General features: G+C 41.6%; 1 protein-coding gene and 1 long non-coding RNA gene across 2 annotated transcripts; one reads left to right on the forward strand and one right to left on the reverse strand.

The window, feature by feature from the left end:
* Nucleotides 1-2,384: 2,384 nt before the first annotated feature.
* On the reverse strand, nucleotides 2,385-6,472 carry LOC133054187 (uncharacterized). Its single transcript, XR_009692383.1, has 2 exons — nucleotides 6,248-6,472; nucleotides 2,385-3,407 (listed from the first exon to the last, which is right to left on the reverse strand). It is a non-coding gene; the product is annotated as an uncharacterized LOC133054187 (long non-coding RNA).
* Nucleotides 6,473-6,498: 26 nt separating this feature from the next.
* Nucleotides 6,499-14,182, forward strand: NUDT19 (nudix hydrolase 19). The gene is made up of 3 exons (XM_061138940.1): nucleotides 6,499-7,408; nucleotides 12,236-12,443; nucleotides 13,349-14,182. The coding sequence occupies exons 1-3, from the start codon at nucleotides 6,695-6,697 to the stop codon at nucleotides 13,570-13,572; spliced, it is 1,146 nt and encodes a 381-aa protein (XP_060994923.1). The 5' UTR covers nucleotides 6,499-6,694; the 3' UTR covers nucleotides 13,573-14,182.
* The last annotated feature ends 5,649 nt before the right edge of the window (nucleotides 14,183-19,831 follow it).

The following is a 19,831-nucleotide window of genomic DNA, read 5'->3' on the forward strand; positions in this document are numbered from 1 at the left end:
ACTGACTTCCCTGTGTCTCCCTTCCCTCATCTGTGAAATCGGAGGGTCCTGACTGGTGAACTCAAAAACATTTAACAGAATGCAGTTAGACAGGGAAGAGTCATTTTGTCTGGGGCTTTTTTTGCGGGGTGGGGATGTGGAGAGGGGTTGTTACTGTTGGTTTTGGTGCATATTAAAATGGAATCTTACAGTTTATCTAAACTTAGTCTGGTGGTAAACTTCCATATAAATTTTAAAATCGGAATGAGCTAAGCTTACTGTGATTTTAGTCCATTGTAAGTGTGTAAAGATGCTACTTATTTATAGTATTTAGTTTAGAATTTTAAATTCAGACTCTAAATCCAAGAAGGCCTAGTGTTTATTAAACACTTGGTTGTACCCAGCAACCTAAACTGATTCTGGTAAATTCCGGATGTGAAATCCCATAGTTTGTCACGGAGTCTTGGAGAATCCTTTTCTGTAACTGCCCTGTACCCTCAGAACTGTAATGGCATTGCCTACCTGATGCTGGGAAACTAGCACAGCATGGGTTGTTTTGTATGTGGCATCAGACCCTAGTTGGAAGTAAAAGGCTTCGTGTCTACTGTTTGAATGATGCTTCTAACTAAAATGGTTATTAATCATTTAAAGGGGCTTCCCTTGTGGCTCAGCTGGTAAAGAATCTGCCTGTAATGCAGGAAGATAACATGCAACATTTGTAACTTTTTTGGAAAAGGCACCCTTAAATGATTCAGCTATCAACTATTATGATATTTTAAGTTATTCTTAATCTTCTTCATGTACATTTAAATTGAAGTGAATTGCCTGGTCAACATATTTATACTTCACAGATTTCATTACATAAAGAGATGTTCGGAAGGATGCCAGGATTATAAATCTCCAGGTGTTTTTCTACAATACAATCATACTCTTCTTTTCATGGAAGATGGAATCCAGGAAGAATAGTAGATCTCCATAAGAACACTATTTGGCTGTGGTCAACATAGATCAGAGTCCTGTTCAAATACTGTTCCTTTAGCTCTTAGGAACTGACCAAAGGTACAAGAACTGACTACATGCCCTGCGTCCATGAGCACAGGCTAGATTTATGTAAAAGCATTCCTCTCTTTTATTTACTTATTTTCATTTCACTCCAAAGAGGATTCTGGGTGCTTTCATTGCAGTGCTCTGAGATCTTCATCATCCTTCTTCTCTGGTGTTTGAATATAGAATTTTATAACCTTAAGGCTTATATGACAAATGTTAATAAGCCAAATGAAAACTCCTGTTGACAAAATAACTTTTAAGAGTCCTTTTAACATGCTGTTGTCAGGAAAGGAATTTTTAAAATACTTATTTATTTGGTTGTTCTGGGTCTTAGTTGTGGCATTCAGGATGTGACATGCAGGATCTTTCATTGCAGCATGCAAACTCTTAGTTGCAGCATGTGGGATCTAGTTCCCTGACCAGGGATGGAACTTGGGCCCCCTGCATTGGGAGCATGGACTGGACCAAATCCCCAGAAAGCAAATTTGAATGTCTTTTGTTTGTAGGTATGTGTCAGGCACATAGAGAAGATCTATGAAGAAATATACATAAATGAAAATGTTTGTTAATGTTTGGCGGGATTATAAATGGTATTTTTTCAATATATTTGTATTTAATATTGTTATATTGTTTTTACAATAAAGTTTGAATGCTCTTATCTAGAAAATGTTAGTTATTAAAATATAAATTTTAACAGTTAGGGTCTCAATTTTAATGAGAAATGATTTCAGAACACACACCCTTACCCCACCAGGAGCCACAAACAGGCAAAGCAGAACTTTTAGAATCTTACCCACAGGGAATCAGAAGCATGTTTTATCTTAAATTAATTCATTTTAATTGGAGGATAATTTCTTTACAATATTGTGGTGGTTTTTGCCATACACGAGTCAGCCATGGGTGCACACAGAAACATGTTTTAAAATGTATTATCAAGACAATAGCATCAAGGTTAGGAACACTGACTACAGAATCTGGGGTACCCCTGAATTCTGATCCATTCTTATTGAAGATGTTCATTAATCTCCCTGACCTCAATTTCCATATCCTTACAATGGGAGTAATAAGAGGGTATACTTCATAGGATGGGATTCCCAGGGGACTCAGTGGTCAATCCATCTGCCAATGCAGGAGACACAGGCTCAGTCCCTGAGTAGGGAAGATCCCCTGGAGGAGGAAATGGCAACCTACTCCAGTATTATTGCTGGAAAAATCCCATGAACAGAGGAGCCTGGTGGGCTATAGTCCATGGGGTCACAAGTTTGATGACGATGAAGTTTGATGATGTTTGATGATGATGATGAAGACTTCATGGGGTATTGACTGTGCTGGGGGGTATTGACAGTGCTAGGTCTTCGTTGCTGCGTGGGCTTTCTCTAGTTGCCCCCGAGCAGGGGCTGCACTTCTTCTGGGGGTGGGCTTCTCATTGCAGTGACTTCTCTTGTTGTGGAACACAGGCTCTAGGTGCATGGGCTTCAGTAGTTGCAGCATTCAGGCTCAGTAGTTGTGGCACAAGCCTTAGCTGCTCCGAGGCATGTGGGGTCTTCCTGGACCAGGGATCAAACCAGTGTTCCCTGCATTGGCAGGGAGATTCTTAACCACTAGACCACCAGGGAAGGCCCATAGTCATATTGAGGGAAGATTTTTTTCTGGCACAAGGCTCAATAAATATTGGCTGCCTAAAATGGAATGATTGGGCAGAAGAATCAATACATATGGAAATACTAACTTCCTATAATTTAGGTGCAATCTGTTACAAACCAATCTGAAAACTAAAACTTGATAAACATGTCAAATGAGAAAAGGTATGTAATAAAACGGTCATGTTTATAGAAGGAAATTTAGGTTATCTAGAAGTTGGAATCTGTACATTTTTAAAGTGAAATTTATTAAGGTATAATTTTAATAGAGTAACACCCTTCTGAGGTGTTTTGAGTTCTGACAAATATATACAACCATGTAATCACCATTGCAACCAAGATATGGAATGTTTTCATGACCACCCTAAAGTTCCCTCCTGTCCTCTGTAGGCAATCCTTTCCTCTCACCCTCAAATCTGGCAACCACTGATCTGATTTCTGTCCCTCCAGTGTTGCCTTTTCCGGACTGTCACCTAAATAGAATCGATGCATTTTTGAGAAAACATGAACCTTTTTAAAACTCTTCTCAAAAAACATTCTGAGAAGTCATTTTTATGTGGTGATTCTTGGTGCACTGGATTTGCCAGTCACTCACAGGTGAATCTCATTTAACCGCAATGACGTCTTTATTTCTGGGCAGGCTGAACACACTCTCCTGCCCACTATTGATTCTCCAAGCTGAAGTCATCTCTCTATGGCTAGCCACACATAGGCTCTTCCTTTCTTTTTCCATGGAAAAACCTGATAAATAACAAACAACAGAAGTGAATCTAGGCTCACTGAAGTAGATAGCTATGGGTAACAAACAAACATGTTTGGGAAGTCTTTTTTTTTTCAGGATCATGCCTGTCATGATAAATTAAATGAGGACATTTATTATCATAAAGATAGCTGGGGAGGATCAGACAAGTGAAACATGAGAACTGAGAGTCGTGTCCTTCTCTAAAGTAGGCAACCACTGTCATAAACAAAGTCACTCATCTCTTGTGATCAAGTGGCACATGGGAACTGCCAACTCTAATAAGGGATGGCTGTGTATACTTACTGTCAGACCTGGGGTAGAACACTGTGCTCCCGGCAGAACAGTGCCTGGCAGGGCACCTGGAGGACATGCCGATAGGCCTGGAGACATTCCGACACTTGCGGCATGTGTGACCTTAAATATGTAGATCACAGTGAACTGTCTTTCCATATCGCTTGCCCATTACACAATTGGAGGTTTTTTCTTTCTTAATATTTACTTATTTGGCAGCTTTGGGTCTTAGTTTCGGCATACAGGCTACTCTCTAGGTATAGCACAAGGGCTTAGTTATTCTGTGGTACGTAAGGTGTTAGTTTCCTGGACCAGGGACTGAACATGAGTCCATTGCCTTAGAAGGCGGACCACTCGGTGGTCTCAACCACTGGAGCAGTAGGGAAGTCCCTTGAGGTTTTTTTTCTTCTCCGTTTTTTCTCTCAATCCTTTGTGAAACGCAATAATTTTCTCAGTTTATTACATCTTGGACTTACTTATGGTATCTGTTGTCATAATAAAGTTATAAATATGCATGGTGTGTCAAATTGATCAATCTTTTCCCTTATGCTTCTAGATTTTGGGTCAAAGACTATAGAGGAATTTACCTTTTTTCTCCTAATGCTTAGATGGTTTTTTATCCACTGTTGTAGCTAGCCTCCAAGATGACCACCAATGATCCCCACCTCCTGGTGTTTTTATGTGGTCCCCTCCCATATAGAATTGAGCTGACCAGTGTAACAGTAGGATACTGTGGAAGTGGTGGAGTGTGACTTCTGTGGCTAAGTCAGGAAAGGCATCATGACTTCTTCCCTCCTCTCTTCCGAATCATTGATTACCAAGTAAGTCTTGAAGACATCCAGGCAGCCCTATGGAGAGGCCAGTGTGGTGAGCAACTGAGGCCTCTAGCCAACAGTCATATGAGCGAGCCATTGTAGAAATGGATCCCCCAGCCCCTAATCAAATCCTGGTTGACATGCTGACCACAGTATCATGGGAGATACTGAGACAGAATCATCCAGCTAAGATGCTCTTGATCCACAGGAACTGTGAGATAGTAAATGCTTACTGTTTGAAGCTACTGAGTTTCCAATCTCCCAAGATAAAACTTTAATTCCTTCCTCTCCCTTGCTCTGCATATTCAACAGTGCTACCTCCTAAATACTCTCTAATAAATCATTCCCTCTCCCCACCTCTCCCCCTCTTCACAGCCACTCTCCTAGTTCAGACCCTCAGTATTGCTTCCCCAGCACATTCCATGGGGTTCCAGAACAGCCCCATCCAATTGAGTCATCATGCTGTTGTCAGCGTGACCTCTGAAGATACAAACTTCATCATGTCACCACCATGGCTTCCCATGGCTCAAAGCACTGAAATCACCTGGATGGTTGGGGATTGGTAAAAACATAGGCTCCGGGGTACCACACTGATCTCTATAATAGATTGTGAAATGATTGTCTCAGAGCAGACAGCCGAACGTAGTGGGAAAGCAGATAAGGGAAAGGTCCCCAATTGTGGATTATGAAGAGACTTGAGATGGATGAACTTTGGCAGACTCCACCTCCCCAAACCCCAATCTGCCAGTACATGCGTGCTCCCGTGCCCACTGCGTGTGCTTTTCTAAACATGTGGTCCTGTTTCTGGGATGTGGTCAGCATATATGTATTTGCATCTTTAGAGAATGATGTAAACAAAAAAATCAACCTAAATACAGCTGGTGCCATCTCTGGATTCTCTCCCAGGAAACATCCCACATTAGAATGATAGTTCGAAAATGAAGCTCAATGAGTATGGTCTGTAAGTATTCTGTGCTAAGTCACTTCAGTCACGTCTGACACTATACAACCCTATGGACTAGACTGTCAGGATCCTCTGTCCATGGGATTCTCCAGGCAAGAATACTGGAGTGGGCTGCCATGCCCTCCTCCAGGGGATCTTTCCGACCCAGGATCAAACCCATGTCTCTTATGCCTTCTGCACTGGCAAGCAGGTTCTTTACCGCTAGTGCCACCTGGGAAGCCCATGGTCTATATACTCATCCAAAAACATAACAAATGTGTGATCAACTATAATAGCAATTGTAGGAGAAACTGTTTCCCAGTGGCTCAGTGGTAAAGAAACTGCCTGCATTGGGGGAGACCTGGGTTCGATATCTGGGTGGGGAAGATCCCCTGGAGAAGCAAATGGCAACCTACTCCAGTATTCTTGCCTGAAAAATTCCATGGACAGAAGAGCCTGGTAGGCTATAGTCAATGGGGTCACTAAGAAACTGAGTGACTAACACTTTCACTTTTCATGAAAGAGGAAATTATCAAATGACCTAAAATGCTTAAGGTGTTCCCAGGTGCCCTTGACAATAAAAGGTGTCCCAGATCACAAGGCAGGAGCTTGTCCTGGGATTCAAGGAGCACTTTTCACACTTAGACTGTGCAGTGTGAAATTTGTATTTTGGTATCTGGTTCATCTGTCAGTTTCTCATTGCTGGGGTTCACGTCAGTTTGCAAAGCTCCGACACCTACCCCCTGGATCCCCCTTCACCGCCTCCCACCCCTCGCCAAAGGAAACATACCCTCTTGTTGATTCCTTGTTTAATCGAGAAAGTCCTAGTTCTCAGGTTTTGTTTGATCAGGTAGGTGTCACCAGGCCCAGGTTTGCATCGCACTTTTACCTCGACAGTCATTATGTGACCCTAAGCATTCCTGCTCTAGTCCACGTGTCCTGGGTGAGGAAGATGAGGCCCTCCTAGCACGTGGCTGTGACAGCCTTTGTCCCACGAGAGTGACCTGGCTGGGAACACGGGCATTCGAGGCAGAGCTTCTCTGTGTCGCCACCACACCCTCCTTACAGGCAGGCGCCAGCGAGGCCAAACAGCCCGGGTTCACCGATTGCCCCTTGCGCGCCTCCCAGGGAGAGGCGGAAGTTCACTTTGCAAGAAGCCAGCTTCTGTGCTCACTTCCCGGGAGAGCTCCAGTCGCACCAGAACCCCGAGCCCGGAAGCCTCGCGCCGCCGCCCGCCATGAGTGTCCCGGTGCGACCGGGCCCAAGCAGCTGGAGGCGGGCAGCCACCTTAGTGCTGGCGGCGGGCTGGACGCGCCCGGTCCCCGACGCCCCGTCGAGGCCCCAGCCACCCGCCGAGGGATTCCGGGTGCTGCTGCTGCAGCGCTCCAAGAGCCAAGGCTTCTTGCCCGGGGCGCACGTCTTCCCGGGCGGGGTGTTGGAGGCGGCAGACCGCTCGACCGACTGGCTACGCCTCTTCGCGCCGCACCACGGGCCGCCCCGCTTTGGCCTGGGACCCGCGCCGCCCCAGCGCGCCGCCTTCCCGGTGCTGCCCAACATCCAGCCGGGAGCCGTGGACGAGGACGCGGCGGCGCTGCCCGATGACATCGCCTTCCGCATCTGCGCCATCCGCGAGGCATTCGAGGAGGCGGGCGTGCTGCTGCTGCGGCCCAGGAGCCCGCGGCCCCCTGATCAGGCGCCGGGCTGCGCCCTCGCGCCGCCGCCCGCCTTGGCCGACTGGCGCGCCCGCGTCCGCCGGGACCCGCGGTACTTCTTGAGCCTGTGCTCGCAGCTCGACTGCACTCCCGACATCTGGGCGCTGCGCGACTGGAGCGGCTGGATCACGCCCTTCTCACGCCCCGGCGGCCGCCGTTTCGAAACCACCTTCTTCCTGTGCTGTCTGAGCGAGCCGCCGCCGGTCTTCCCCGACTTGGTGGAGGTGGTGGGCTGCCAGGTAGGGCGTCCTCGCGGCCCGGAGTGGGGACCCACAGGAGCTAGAGAATGAGGACCCGGCAGGCGGCCCAGGCCCCCCCGGACCTTCCAGGAGGCCGCCTCAGGGCTGTCATAGCCAGTTAGCTACCGGGCGGGCCTGGGACCCACGCGGGCCGGACCCCGGCCCAGCAGGCCAAAGCTGTGACATGGGTGAGCTGCTTTCTGCTTTCTCCCGCTTCGCAGTCCCAGGGCCTCGACGATGTCTCCCCGACGCGGCTTCTCCAGCGGGCGGCCGGCGGAGATCCCAGGAGTTCTGCTAAGTGCTCCTTCCCGAGCAGTTGCCACGCTTTCTCTCTTTTCGTCCCCGCAGCCGTTTGTTTCCTCGTAGTTCAGTCTTTTAACATTTATTTGAAACGTTTTCATTTGAGACGTGTTGGGGAAAGGCTACCCACTCCAGTATTCTGGCCTGGAGCATTCCATGGACTGGATAGCCCGTGGGGTCGCAAAGAGTCGGACAAGACTGAGCGACTTTCACTTTCATTTTCGGCTACGGATGGCCTACCTTGGTGAATGATTCCTCTGCACCTGAAAAAGAATGTGCTGTAGTTGATGTATTTTCTGCTGTATTTGATGGAGTGTTTTTAAAAATGTCAATTAGGTTAAGTTAGTTGATAGTGTCTTTTTAGGTCTTCCATATCGTTAACCTGTTCCATCGATTTCTGAGAAAAGGTTGTTGAAATCCTTAAGGAGTAACTGTGGGTTTGTCTTGTTCTCTTAGTTCTGTCAGGCTTTCCTTTGGGTATTTTGAAGCTCGTTTGTAAGGTGTTGCATAAGACTATTCAAGCTTGTTGGAGCTAGTCTTTGATTATGATGAACTAGCCTTCTTTATCCCTGACAATGTTCCTGATTCTGAAATCTGAAGTTTATTATCTGATAGTGATATAGCTGCTCAGTCTTCCATTTAATTAGCAATAGCATAGTATATCCTCCTCCATTTTTTACTTTTAACCTGTGTCTTTAAAGTATGTTTATTGTAGGCAGTATATAGTCTTACCTTTTCTCCATTATGATAGTTTCTGCATTTCAGTTGGAGTGTTTAGATCATTTACATTCAATGTTATTCTGAAATCTACTATCTTGCTGTTAGTTTTTTTAATCTGTCCCTTCTATTCTTTGCACTGTTTTTCTTCTTTTCTTGACTTCTTTTGGATTATTTGAGTATTTTTTGGACTCTTTTTAATCTCCATTATTGCCTAATTAACTGTACTTCTTTGTAGTTGCTTTATGATTTGCAGTACATCTCTCACTTCATGTGTAGTATTAGAATCATAAAATAGTATATTTCCATTTCTCCCCTCCTGTCATGTATGCTTTTGTAGTCATACATTTGACTTTTATTTCTACTATGAACTCTACAATACAGTGATTATTTTTGCTTTAAGCAGTTAGTCTGTTGAAAACTGTGCAAATGGGGGGGGGGGAATGTTTTTTGTTTACCTGCATATGTGTTCTTTGCACTCTTCATTCGTTTGTGTAGATTTAAATCTACATCTGGTATCTTTCTGCCTAAAGAACTTCCTCTAATATGTCTTGAATCTTCTGACAGTGAATCCTCTAAATTTTGTTTGTCTGGAAATATTTTGCTTTTATTTTTTGAAAGCTATTTCATGTGGGTGTAGAATTCTATATAGGTTAACAGTATGAGTTTTTGTTTTGTTTTTCTGCCAGTACTTAAGGATGTTACTTCATTAGTTTCCAGTTTGCATGACCTTCTGGTGAGAAATCTGCTTTTTTTCCCTCCAGTTTTATTGAGATATAATTGACATACAGCTAGTGGCACTAGTGATAAAGGCCCCGCCTGCCAATGTGGGAGACATAAGGGACAAAGATTTGATCCTTGTGTCGGTAAGATCCCCTGGAGGAGGGCATGGCAACCCATTCCAGTGTTCTTGCCTGGAGAATCCCCATGGACAGAGGAGCCTGGCGGGCTATAGTCCGTAGGGTTGCAAAGAGTTGGACTGACTGAAGCGACTTAGCATTGCACATTGTGTAAGTTTAAAGTGACAGCATGATGGTTTGACTTACATATACCATGACATAATTACCACAATAAATTTAGTGCACATTTATCATCTTTTAGAAAAGTTTGATTTTAACTCTGTTCCTCTGTACATAACGTGTTTGTATTTTTGGTTTTGATATGTATGCCTGCTTTAAGTATTTTCTCTTTAATTACTGGTATTCGGTAATTTGATTATGATGTGCATAGTTTTCTTTTTGTTTTGTTAATAATTATTTGTTTCTTCAAATATTTTTCACCTCCCCCTATTTTCTGGGACTCCAATTACATGTATGTTAGACTACCTGATAATTTTTTGTGGGTCCTTGATCACTTGTTCATTTTTTTTTTTAGCTTTTTTCCTCTGTGCTTTATTCTGAATAGATTTATTGCTGTATTTTCAAATTTTCTCTGTTTATATGTAGTATCAAAATTGCTGTAAATACCATCCAGTGTAATTTTCATCTCTAGAAGTTCCATTTATTTTTTCTTAAAAACATTTCCTATTTCTCTCATGTTCATATTTTCCTTTACATCTTTGAGCCAATGGAACATACTTGTAACAGTGATTTTTAATGTCTTTTTCTGCCAGTTCCATCATCTCTATAATTTCTGGGTCTGTTTCTATTGCCTGATTTTTCTTCTGGTTACGGGTCACATTTTTCTGCTGAGGTCTTACAGTTTTTTATTGTCGTTGTTGTTCAGTCACTTAGTCTTGTCTGACTTCCTTGCAACCCCATGGACTGTAGCCCACTGGGCTCCCCTGTTCATGGTATTTCCCAGGCAAGAATACTGAAGTGGGTTGCCATTTCCTTCTCTAGGCCATTTTCCCAGGTCAGGGTTTGAACCCAAGTCTTCTGCATTGGTAGGTAGATTCTTCAGCACTGAGCCACCACAGGAAGCCCAGTTTTTGATGGAATGTTGAATGTGATTTTCAGTTGAGTACTGGATTTTGTCCTTTTTTTTTTTAAAGGTGTTTGACTTTTCCTGTCAGAAAGTTCAGTTCAGTCGCTCAGTCATGTCTGACTCTTTGTGACCCCATGGCCTGCAGCAGGCCAGGCTTCCCTGTTCATCACCAACTCCCAGAACTTACTGAGACTCATGTCCATCGAGTCGGTGATGCCATCCAACCATCTCATCCTCTGTCATCCCCTTCTTCTCCTGCCTTCAACCTTTCCCAGCAGCAGGGTCTTTTCCAATGAGTCAGTTCTTCACATCAGGTGGCCAAAGTATTGGAGCTTCAGCTTCAACATCAATCCTCCCAATGAACACCCAGGACTGATCTCCTTTAGGATGGACTGGTTGGATCTCCTTGCTGTCCAAGGGACTCTCAAGAGTCTTCTCCAACACCACAGTTCAAAAGCATCAATTCTTCAGCTCTCAGGTTTCTTTATAGTCTAACTCTCACATCCATACATGACTACTGGAAAAACTATAGCTTTGACTACATGGACCTTTGTTGAAAAGTAATGCCTTTGCTTTTTAATATGCTCTCTGGGTTGGTCATAGCTTTTCTTCTAAGGAGCAAGCGTCTTTTAATTTCATGGCTGCAGTCACCATCCGCAGTGATTAAAGACTGGAAAGTATGTGAAGTATTTTGGGCAGTGTTCTATTAGTAACAAATAACCAATAAACAATAAGTTAATTAAGATTATTTTAGCCTATGGTCTGGACTGACCTGAACAGGTTGCACTGAGTTAATGCCTGTTGTTTAACCCTTTATCGTCATTGTTACCATTGAACTGGCATGGAACTCACAAAGCATACATTAGAGATTGGGTGGTCCTTTAAGACCAAAGCTTTGTTTTTCAAAACGTAACCTTGGCCAACTTCAGAAGAATCTAGGATATTTACTAAACATAGATTGCTGGGCTCCACATGGTGAAGATTTAACAAGTTTCTCAGGTTTCTCATACAAGCCTTTAAATTGTTGGCCTATAATTATTTAAGGCAATCAATTTCAACTCCCTGGTTTTGGATGTGAGGGTCCATTTCCCCAGTGGATGTGGATATTTAGCAGTAAAGCAGTTAAAGAAAGAAAGACCTTTTGGAGTTATTTCATATTAATTGAATCAGCTCTTTTTAGCTAAATGTGGAAGGAAGGAAAGCTTGGGAAAGAGGGCACAGCAGTGAGGCTACTTATGTTAGGTGCTGTCTGGTTGATATTTGCAGTTATTTCACTCCTGGGACAATAGACTGAGTCATGCCTCTTGACCTTTCTGAAAGCTTCTCTTGCTCCTGCCTCTTTACCTTCACTGTTACACACTACATGTACCATGCTACATTTTGTTTGCTGAAGGCCCTACTAGGCCTGAGAGAGCTTTGTCTTGTCCGCCAGCATGTCCTCATTGCCTAGCCAAGGTAGGCAGGAATGAGAGACCCTTGAGAGTCCCTCCCATTTATGGGAGGAATGAACGGGCTCTAAGTTCTCAATCTGCTGCCATGAATTTATACTTCAGTCTTCCTTTGAAAGTGATCAGAACCTCCTTGCCTTCTTAGCATCTCCTGCCTTTTATGCTGAACAACTCTCCCAGTTCAACCTGTTGTGATCTATCCTGGCTTATTTACTAGTTCTCAGGATCCATGTCCTAATAATCAACCTCTGAAGGGGATCAACCCAGCTTTCTTCACTGAGTCTTTCCTTGTTGTCTCAGAGGAATCTAACAAGATACATTAATGAATTAATTTTACATTTTTTTTCAGTTAGATCTTAAGTACTGATCCAAGGGTCTCAAATCTTGCATTGTCTATGGGGTAAACCTTAGGAAACTCTACCTTTGTTTTCCACAGTGGTCGTCTCCATCAGAGGCAATTGAAAGCCTCATATCAAAGGAAATTTTGCTTGCACCCCCACAGTTCTACGAAATACGTAGACTAGGAAACTTTGCCTCTCTCTTTGACTTGCACAAATTTTCTTTGGATCGTGAATCAGAAGGAACGGAAAGATGGATGCCAATCATATTGTTAACTGCTGATGGGACGATCCATCTTTTACCAGGTAAATCCGTGTTTACCAATGTTCTTGTTGATATTCCCATTTAATGCTCTGGGCTGTATTGCCGTATTCTCCCACACAGACACATGAATTACAATCTTATGTTTTATATGCTACAGTGGAGCTAATTAGATAAGGTCAAGTTCTATAAGATATTCATAGTTTTTATTATAACCAGAAATTCTGGATGTATTACTTTATATACACTTACGTAAACATATTTCCTAGACATTGGCAAGAGTTCTTTCTTGACTATTATCTCACTTTTTTACCTTTTAATTTTGAATTATGAAAACTTGTAAATTATACTTATTTGATTGAAAGAGAGTTTTGTTGGTGGTCAGTTATCATTGGGTTAGTACAGGACAGAAGTTTTGTGGCAGCTTACAGTGGAGTTTTCTGACCTCTCTTACTTACGGCTGCTTGTCTCACTTCTCAGAATTGTGATAATATTTGTTACTCATCCTGCAGTGGGACAGCTTAGCAGTTTTGATGTGTAAATGATAGCTTCTCTAATTTAACCTAAAATGATTGGAGCAGCCTACACTGAAACACCAAAATTATATGGATATCAAGGTGAATGTTATATTGAATGAAATAAAGAGAGTCGAGTATAAAAGTATAAAAGAGTATAAAAGTATAAAAGAGTATAAAAAATTATAATTCAGGATGAAAAAGTACCAGTTATAAATATTCATGTGCCCAAAGAAAATTCTTGGCTAGAAAATGGGGAACTGGGGAGGTTAGGTAGGATATTAAAAACATAAGAAATATATTGAGGTAAACTTGAAAAGTTCTGATTATTTAACAGCTATGCCAGTTCCAAATACATGAAATGAATAAAAATAAATACTAATATATTGGAAGGTTTTATAAAATAACACTAAAGTTAAACTATTATTTTTCAGGAGATGAGATGTACTTAGAAGATTCAAACTTTTTAGAAAACTGTATGTCCACTGAAAAAAGGAATGAAGAAATCATGAACGAAGGCAAGAAATTTCACCGAATAGTGTTGTATAATTCCCACAGTTATGGAGATTATACAGGTTATAGCATCCATGTGACAGTTCTGCCAAAGTATAAACACGTTTATCCTAAGAGCTTTGTAGTGGGCAAGAGCCGTCTGTAGAGAGCAGCTGCTTTATAAGCTGGCCCACTTGTAGTTGTTCTAGAGAAAAATGAGGGTTGACTAGATGTGCCTGGAACTTAAGGAACTTTGTTCCTGTAAGTTCTAGGAGCAGTCTCTCCTATCTCAAGTGTATTGTGTAGCTCTGTTATTTTATCCTTTAAACCTTATAGTATCCCACCAGTATAAGGTATTAATGTTTTGTTACCAAAAAGAGAAAAAAAATTTCACAGAGATTTCCACTTCTGTGTTGTTCTGTTATCAAAAGTTTAAATAAGATGTTCTACTGTATTGTCTTCAAACTGTATTAGCATACTACTTTATATGCTAGGCGTTTGATCCATTAATTCCTTAGACTTTCTGCTGGAATTAATTTAAGGGTGATACATGGTGAACAGAAGACTGAGGTGATCTTCAAGTGACAGTGTCATTTTCTTATGACTTTAGCTTGATGATTAAGAGGTAATTCCATTAAAACTAAATGGTATAAGTTATTAGTTTACCAAATTGGAAATTACTTTAGTGATTGTTGTAAAGAAATATGAAGCCATAACAGAAGTCATAATTTTATTTTGGAGTGCTACTTGACAGAATACAAAGAGGTTACTAGAGAGATGTAGAACTATTCATCATTTAATCGTGCTTATTAATGGTATTTATTATCAGTGTTTTTAATATGGGTAATTTTTTTACCTCCTCTTAAGAGGAATAATGTTTATTGCTTAAAGACGGGAAATGGTTAAGAAGGAACCAGTTCTATTTCAGATCTTTGACTATATTATGCATTGTATCAATACATTGAATTTCATTTTTCATAAAAAGTATTGATAAATGAAGACTTTCCTATAGCTCAAATGCATCGCATCTGCATGCGATGCAGGAGACCAGGGTTCGATCCCTGGGTTGGAAAGTTCCTCTGGAGAAGGGAATGGCAATCCACTCCAGTATCCCTACCTGGAGAATTTGATGGACAGAGAAGCCTGGGGGGCTACAGTCCATGGGGTCATAGAGTCGCAAAGAATCAGACACAACTGAGCAACTAACACACACACACACACACACACACACACACACAGGAAAACAGCTAGATCAGTTGTTCTCAGCCCCAGGCACTATTGCCCTTTAGGGGCATCTGGCAGTGTCTGGGAGCATTTTGGATTGTCACAACTGAGAGTGAGATGCTCCTACCATCTAGTGGAGAGAGGCCAGGGATACAGTTTAATATCCTGGAATGCACAGGACAGCCACCCACAGTGAAGAATTAACTGGTCCTGGTTGAGAAACTCTGATCTAGAGTAAAATCTATTGTCTTCAGTAAATGATTCCAACATGTAAACTTTGAGAGCAACAAATAGTATTCGCATGCCATCTGGCTTCTAAGTCTATAGCAGTTCTCCTTACCGATGTTTAGCCTTGGGCATCCTATTCTTTCATTCTCATAGAAAACAGAATGTTACGGCTGGGAGAGACCTCAGTGAACACCAGGATTTTGCTGACGAGAAAACTGAGAGACAGATTCCCACAGCTAGTTAGTGCCGCAGCCAAGAGTAGAACCTGCTTCTTTTTCTAGCAGGTGGTATCTGTTGCCTGTCAGTAGAGGCCTGATCCTGTCTGCCCACCACACCTTGGTATTATGGTCACCAGGGAGACCACAACACTGCCAAGCATTGGATGGAACAAGGCTTTACTCATTTACTCAAAGCAGCAAGGCCAGCTTCTGAACGACTTCTATAAGAATCTAAAACTGGGCTGGTGGCAGTCTTGCAGGCTCACATGTCCTTATCCTCACAGTTCTTTGTCAACATAAAACAAGAGTGCCTGTAATGTGGGAGATAAAATAAGGACTTGAATGTAAGGGGACTTATCTCCTGGAGGATAATTTGTCGGAGGAGCCCACATACATGGGCATATGCAGGTCACATCCTTTTAAAAGGAAACTGCTTGCCTTCCACTTTCTCTTTTCCCTTCTCACTGGCTGGAAATGGTGGCAACTGGAGCAGCTACTCCGGACCCCGAAACAGAAGCCAGATGTGAAAGCACAACTGCCTGCTACTTGGATTGCTCACCTCTTACTTGTTATGTGAAGAAAAATACACTTCTATTTCATATAAGCCACTGTATTTTAGGATCTCTTTGTTAAAACAGTTTAGTTTGTTCCCTAATCTATACTTTTCCCTCCTAAGCAGGTTCCCTTGGCATAGCCTTCCCTATGTTGGAAGTCTAACAATTATTGAAGCTAAAAATCTTAGTCATTTGTGATTCCACCTTTCCCTTCATTCCTACATCCAGGTGACTATCAAGTCCTATTGATCTATTATACACAATTATCTTGAAATTCCCATTTCCCACCTCTGTATTGCTATCACATTGGTTTGAGCCACAATTGACTCTCACTTAACCAACTGTAACAGCTTCAGAGCCAGTTTCCATTTTCTTTCTTCCCCTCAATGCATTCCTCTTGGAAAAGTGAACTTGATATTGAAATGATGTCACTGCCCTCATTAAAGTCCTTCCATGGCATTTCTTCACACTTAAACACTAAATTTATGGTCTACAAGGCCCCACCTTTTTCTCTGATGTCATCAAGCACCCCTCTCCCTCTGCACTCTCCTCAGAGGATCTTCTTTCTCTTCTTGACTGCTCAGAGTTCTTTCCCACCTCAGAAACTTTGTACATACTGTTGCCTTGAGACAAACCTGGATCTCTGAACTGTTTTTGTTCTTGGGTCTCCTTGTTACTAAAGCTTCAGAAAAACAGATATTCAGAACAGAGGTTGGGGGACTTCCCTGGTGGTCAGGTGACTTAAGATTTCACGCTTCCAGAGCAGGGGACCAGGTTTCATTCCAGGTCAGGGAACTAGACCCTGCATGCTGCAACTGAAGATCCCTCATTGCCACAATGAAGACTGAAGATCCTGCGTTCTGCAACTAAGACCCAGCTCAGCCAAATTAAAAAAGAACAGAGGTTGAGCATCCAATATGTGGATTATTGGCATGTCTAGATGAAAGTTCCAACAAATGGAAGATAAGCATTATTTATAGAATGAATTTTTCTTGATCTAAAGGAATATGTTGATCTTCAGATAAAAAGATCCCACTGTGGTCAAAACAAAAATAACAAAAATTGTTCAATACTTGGATGACATTTTGAATTTTAAAAATAGAGAACACAGATTTTCAAGGAGAAAAAGAAAAGATTACTTACAAAGGCACAAAATCTTCTTAGTGTGTATCACACACTAATGTGATACACTGGATAGTATATATAATATGCTGAGGAGAAAAGGACATGTGTGTTCACTAATTTTGTATCAGTCATATGTATGAGCCACAGAAATAATCCTTGTTTATATATGGGCTTTGAAGAGTCCAAAGCGCTAAAGAATTTATTTGATAGAAATAACTTAAAAGACGATTCAAAATAAAAGCTTTTTGAAATAGAGCTGCATGGTAGAAGTCCTGATGGTGAATATGGAAATAAAATATAGGAGCAAGTGTGACTATTTAAATATGGCTCAAAAGCACTGCAGATGTTAAAAATAATTCAGGCTTTAACCTACTTTATTTTAAAAAGATACCTTTTTCCATAAAAATTTTGTTCAGTAATCCCAGATTATGTTGTCATTAACAGGAAGTGGCTATGGGAGGAATAAGAAAAACAAAACATGAAAGGAGGGAGTCATTAGCTGTAGTTTTGAGATAATACTTGTTTAAATATTTTGGAATGCAAAAATGGCTATTAGAATTTAAAGGTCACTTTTGAAATCAATCAAAAGCAAAGCACAACCCTTAAGGTAGAGACAGAAAACATGAAAATGGCTATCAAACAAAAGCTTACTACTGCTGCTGCTGCTGAGTCACTTCAGTCGTGTCCGACTCTGTGCGACCCCATCCCTGGGATTCTCCAGGCGAGAACACTGGAGTGGGTTGCCATTTCCTTCTCCAATGCATAAAAGTGAAAAGTGAAAGTGAAGTCATTCAGTCATGTCTGACTCTTCGCGTCAGAATAAGACAATTCACACAAAAATAAATATCAACCATGCTGATACGCAAAAAATGGGTTAACTATATTGGATGATAAGAAATCTTAAATGTTTTTAAATCTAATTATCTAGAAGAACTTGAAAAAGAAGACTAAATAAAGCCCAAATTTAGCAGGAGGAAAAAAATAATAATAGAAATTAGAGCAAAAGTAAGTTACATAGAGATAGGAAAACAATAGAAAAGGCCAACAAAACTAAGAGTTGATTTTATGAAAAGGTATTGAATTGAAAGTCGCTCAGTCATGTCTGACTCTTTGCGACCCCATGGACTATACAGTCCATGGAATTCTCCAGACCAGAATACTGGAGTGGGTAGGCTTTCTATCCTCCAGGGGATCTTCCCAACCCAGGGATCAAACCCAGGTCTCCCACATTGCAGGTGGATTCTTTATCAGCTGAGCCACAAGGGAAGCTCATGAAAAGGTAAACAATTGGCAAACCATTAGCTAGACTAAACAAGAAAAAAAAGAAGAGGCAAATCAATAAAATTATAAATGAAAGAGGAGACAATACAACTGATACTACAGAAACAGAAAAGATCATAAGAAGCTACTATGACTAGCTATATGCCAACAAACCTGTGCAGCCCAGAAGACATGGACAAAGTCCTGGAAACATAGAACCTACCGAAACTGAATCAGGAAGAGAGAGAAAATCTGAACAGGCCAACAGTGAGTAAGGATATTGAATCGGGGGGGGGGGGGGGAACACCCAAAAAAGAAAAGCCCAGGACCAGATGTCTTCACCGGTGAATTTTACCAAATATTTAAAGAAGAATTAATGCCAATCCTCAAATTCTTCCAAAATTTGAAGAGGAGGGAACACCCCCAAACTTACAATGCCAGAATTTCCCTGATACTAAAGCCATATAAGGACACGGCGAGAACTGCAGGCCAATATCCCTGATGACTGGAGATGCAGAAATTCTAAAGAAAATATTAGCAAACTGAATTCATGACATTAAAAGGATGACACACCATGATCAAGTAGGATTCAGCCCTGAGATGCAAGAATGGTTCAAAATAAAATTAATAGGTATAGAAAAAAGCATTTGGCAAAATTGAACATCCATTCATGATTAAAAACTCAAATTAGAAATAGAAGGAACATACATAGTAAAAGTCATAAATGACAAACCCACAGCCAACATCATACTCAGTGGTGAAAGGTTGGAAGCTTTTCCTCTAATACCTGTATCAGGAATAAGACAAGGGTGCCCACTCTTAACTATTCCTATTCAACATAGTACAGAAGCAATTGGCAAGAAAAAGAAGTAAGAAGCATTAGAATTGGAAAGGAAGAAGTAAAATTGTCTCTATTTTCAGAAGACATGATATTATATATTAAAAATTCTAAAGACTGCACCAAAACCTGTTAGATCTAATCAACTAATTTCGTAGTTGCATGATACAGAACCAACATACAGAGATCAGTAGAATTTCTATACACTAACAATAAATTATCTGAAAAAGAAATAGAACAATCCTATTTACAGTAGCATCAAAAACCAATGAAATCCTTAGGACTAAATTTAACCTAAGAGAAGCAGAAGAGATTGAGAATAGATGGCAAGAATACACAGAAGAACTATACAAAAAAGGTCTTAAAGACCAGGATAACCACGATGGTGTGACCACTCACCTAGAGCCAGACATCCTGGAGTGTGAAGTCAAGTGGGCTTTAGGAAGCATTGCTACAAACAAAGCTGGAGGTGATGGAATTCCAGCTGAGTGATTTCAAATCCTAAAAGATGATGCTGTTAAAGTGCTGCACTCAATATGTCAGCAAGTTTGGAAACTTCAGCAGTGGGCCCAGGACTGGAAAAGGTCAGTTTTCATTCCAATCCCAAAGAAGGGCAGTGCCAAAGAATGCAGAAACTACCATATAATTGCACTTATTTCACATGCTAGTAAGGTTATGCCCAAAATGCTTCAAGCTAGGCCTCAGCAGTGTGTGAATCGAGAACTTTTAGATGTACAAGCTGGGTTTAGAAAAGGCAGAGGAACAAGAGATCAAATCGCCAACATTCGTTGGATCATAGAGAAAGCAAGGGAATTCCAGAAAAACATCTGCATCATTGATTTCACAATAGCCTTTGTGTGGATCACAACAAACTGGACAATTCTTCAAGAGATGGGAATACCAGACCACCTTACCTGTCTCCTGAGAAACCTGTATGCAGGTCAAGAAGCAGCAGTTAGAACCAGACATGGAACAACT

This window comes from Dama dama, chromosome 4 (genome assembly GCF_033118175.1).
Source record: "Dama dama isolate Ldn47 chromosome 4, ASM3311817v1, whole genome shotgun sequence".
Lineage (NCBI taxonomy): Eukaryota > Metazoa > Chordata > Mammalia > Artiodactyla > Cervidae > Dama > Dama dama.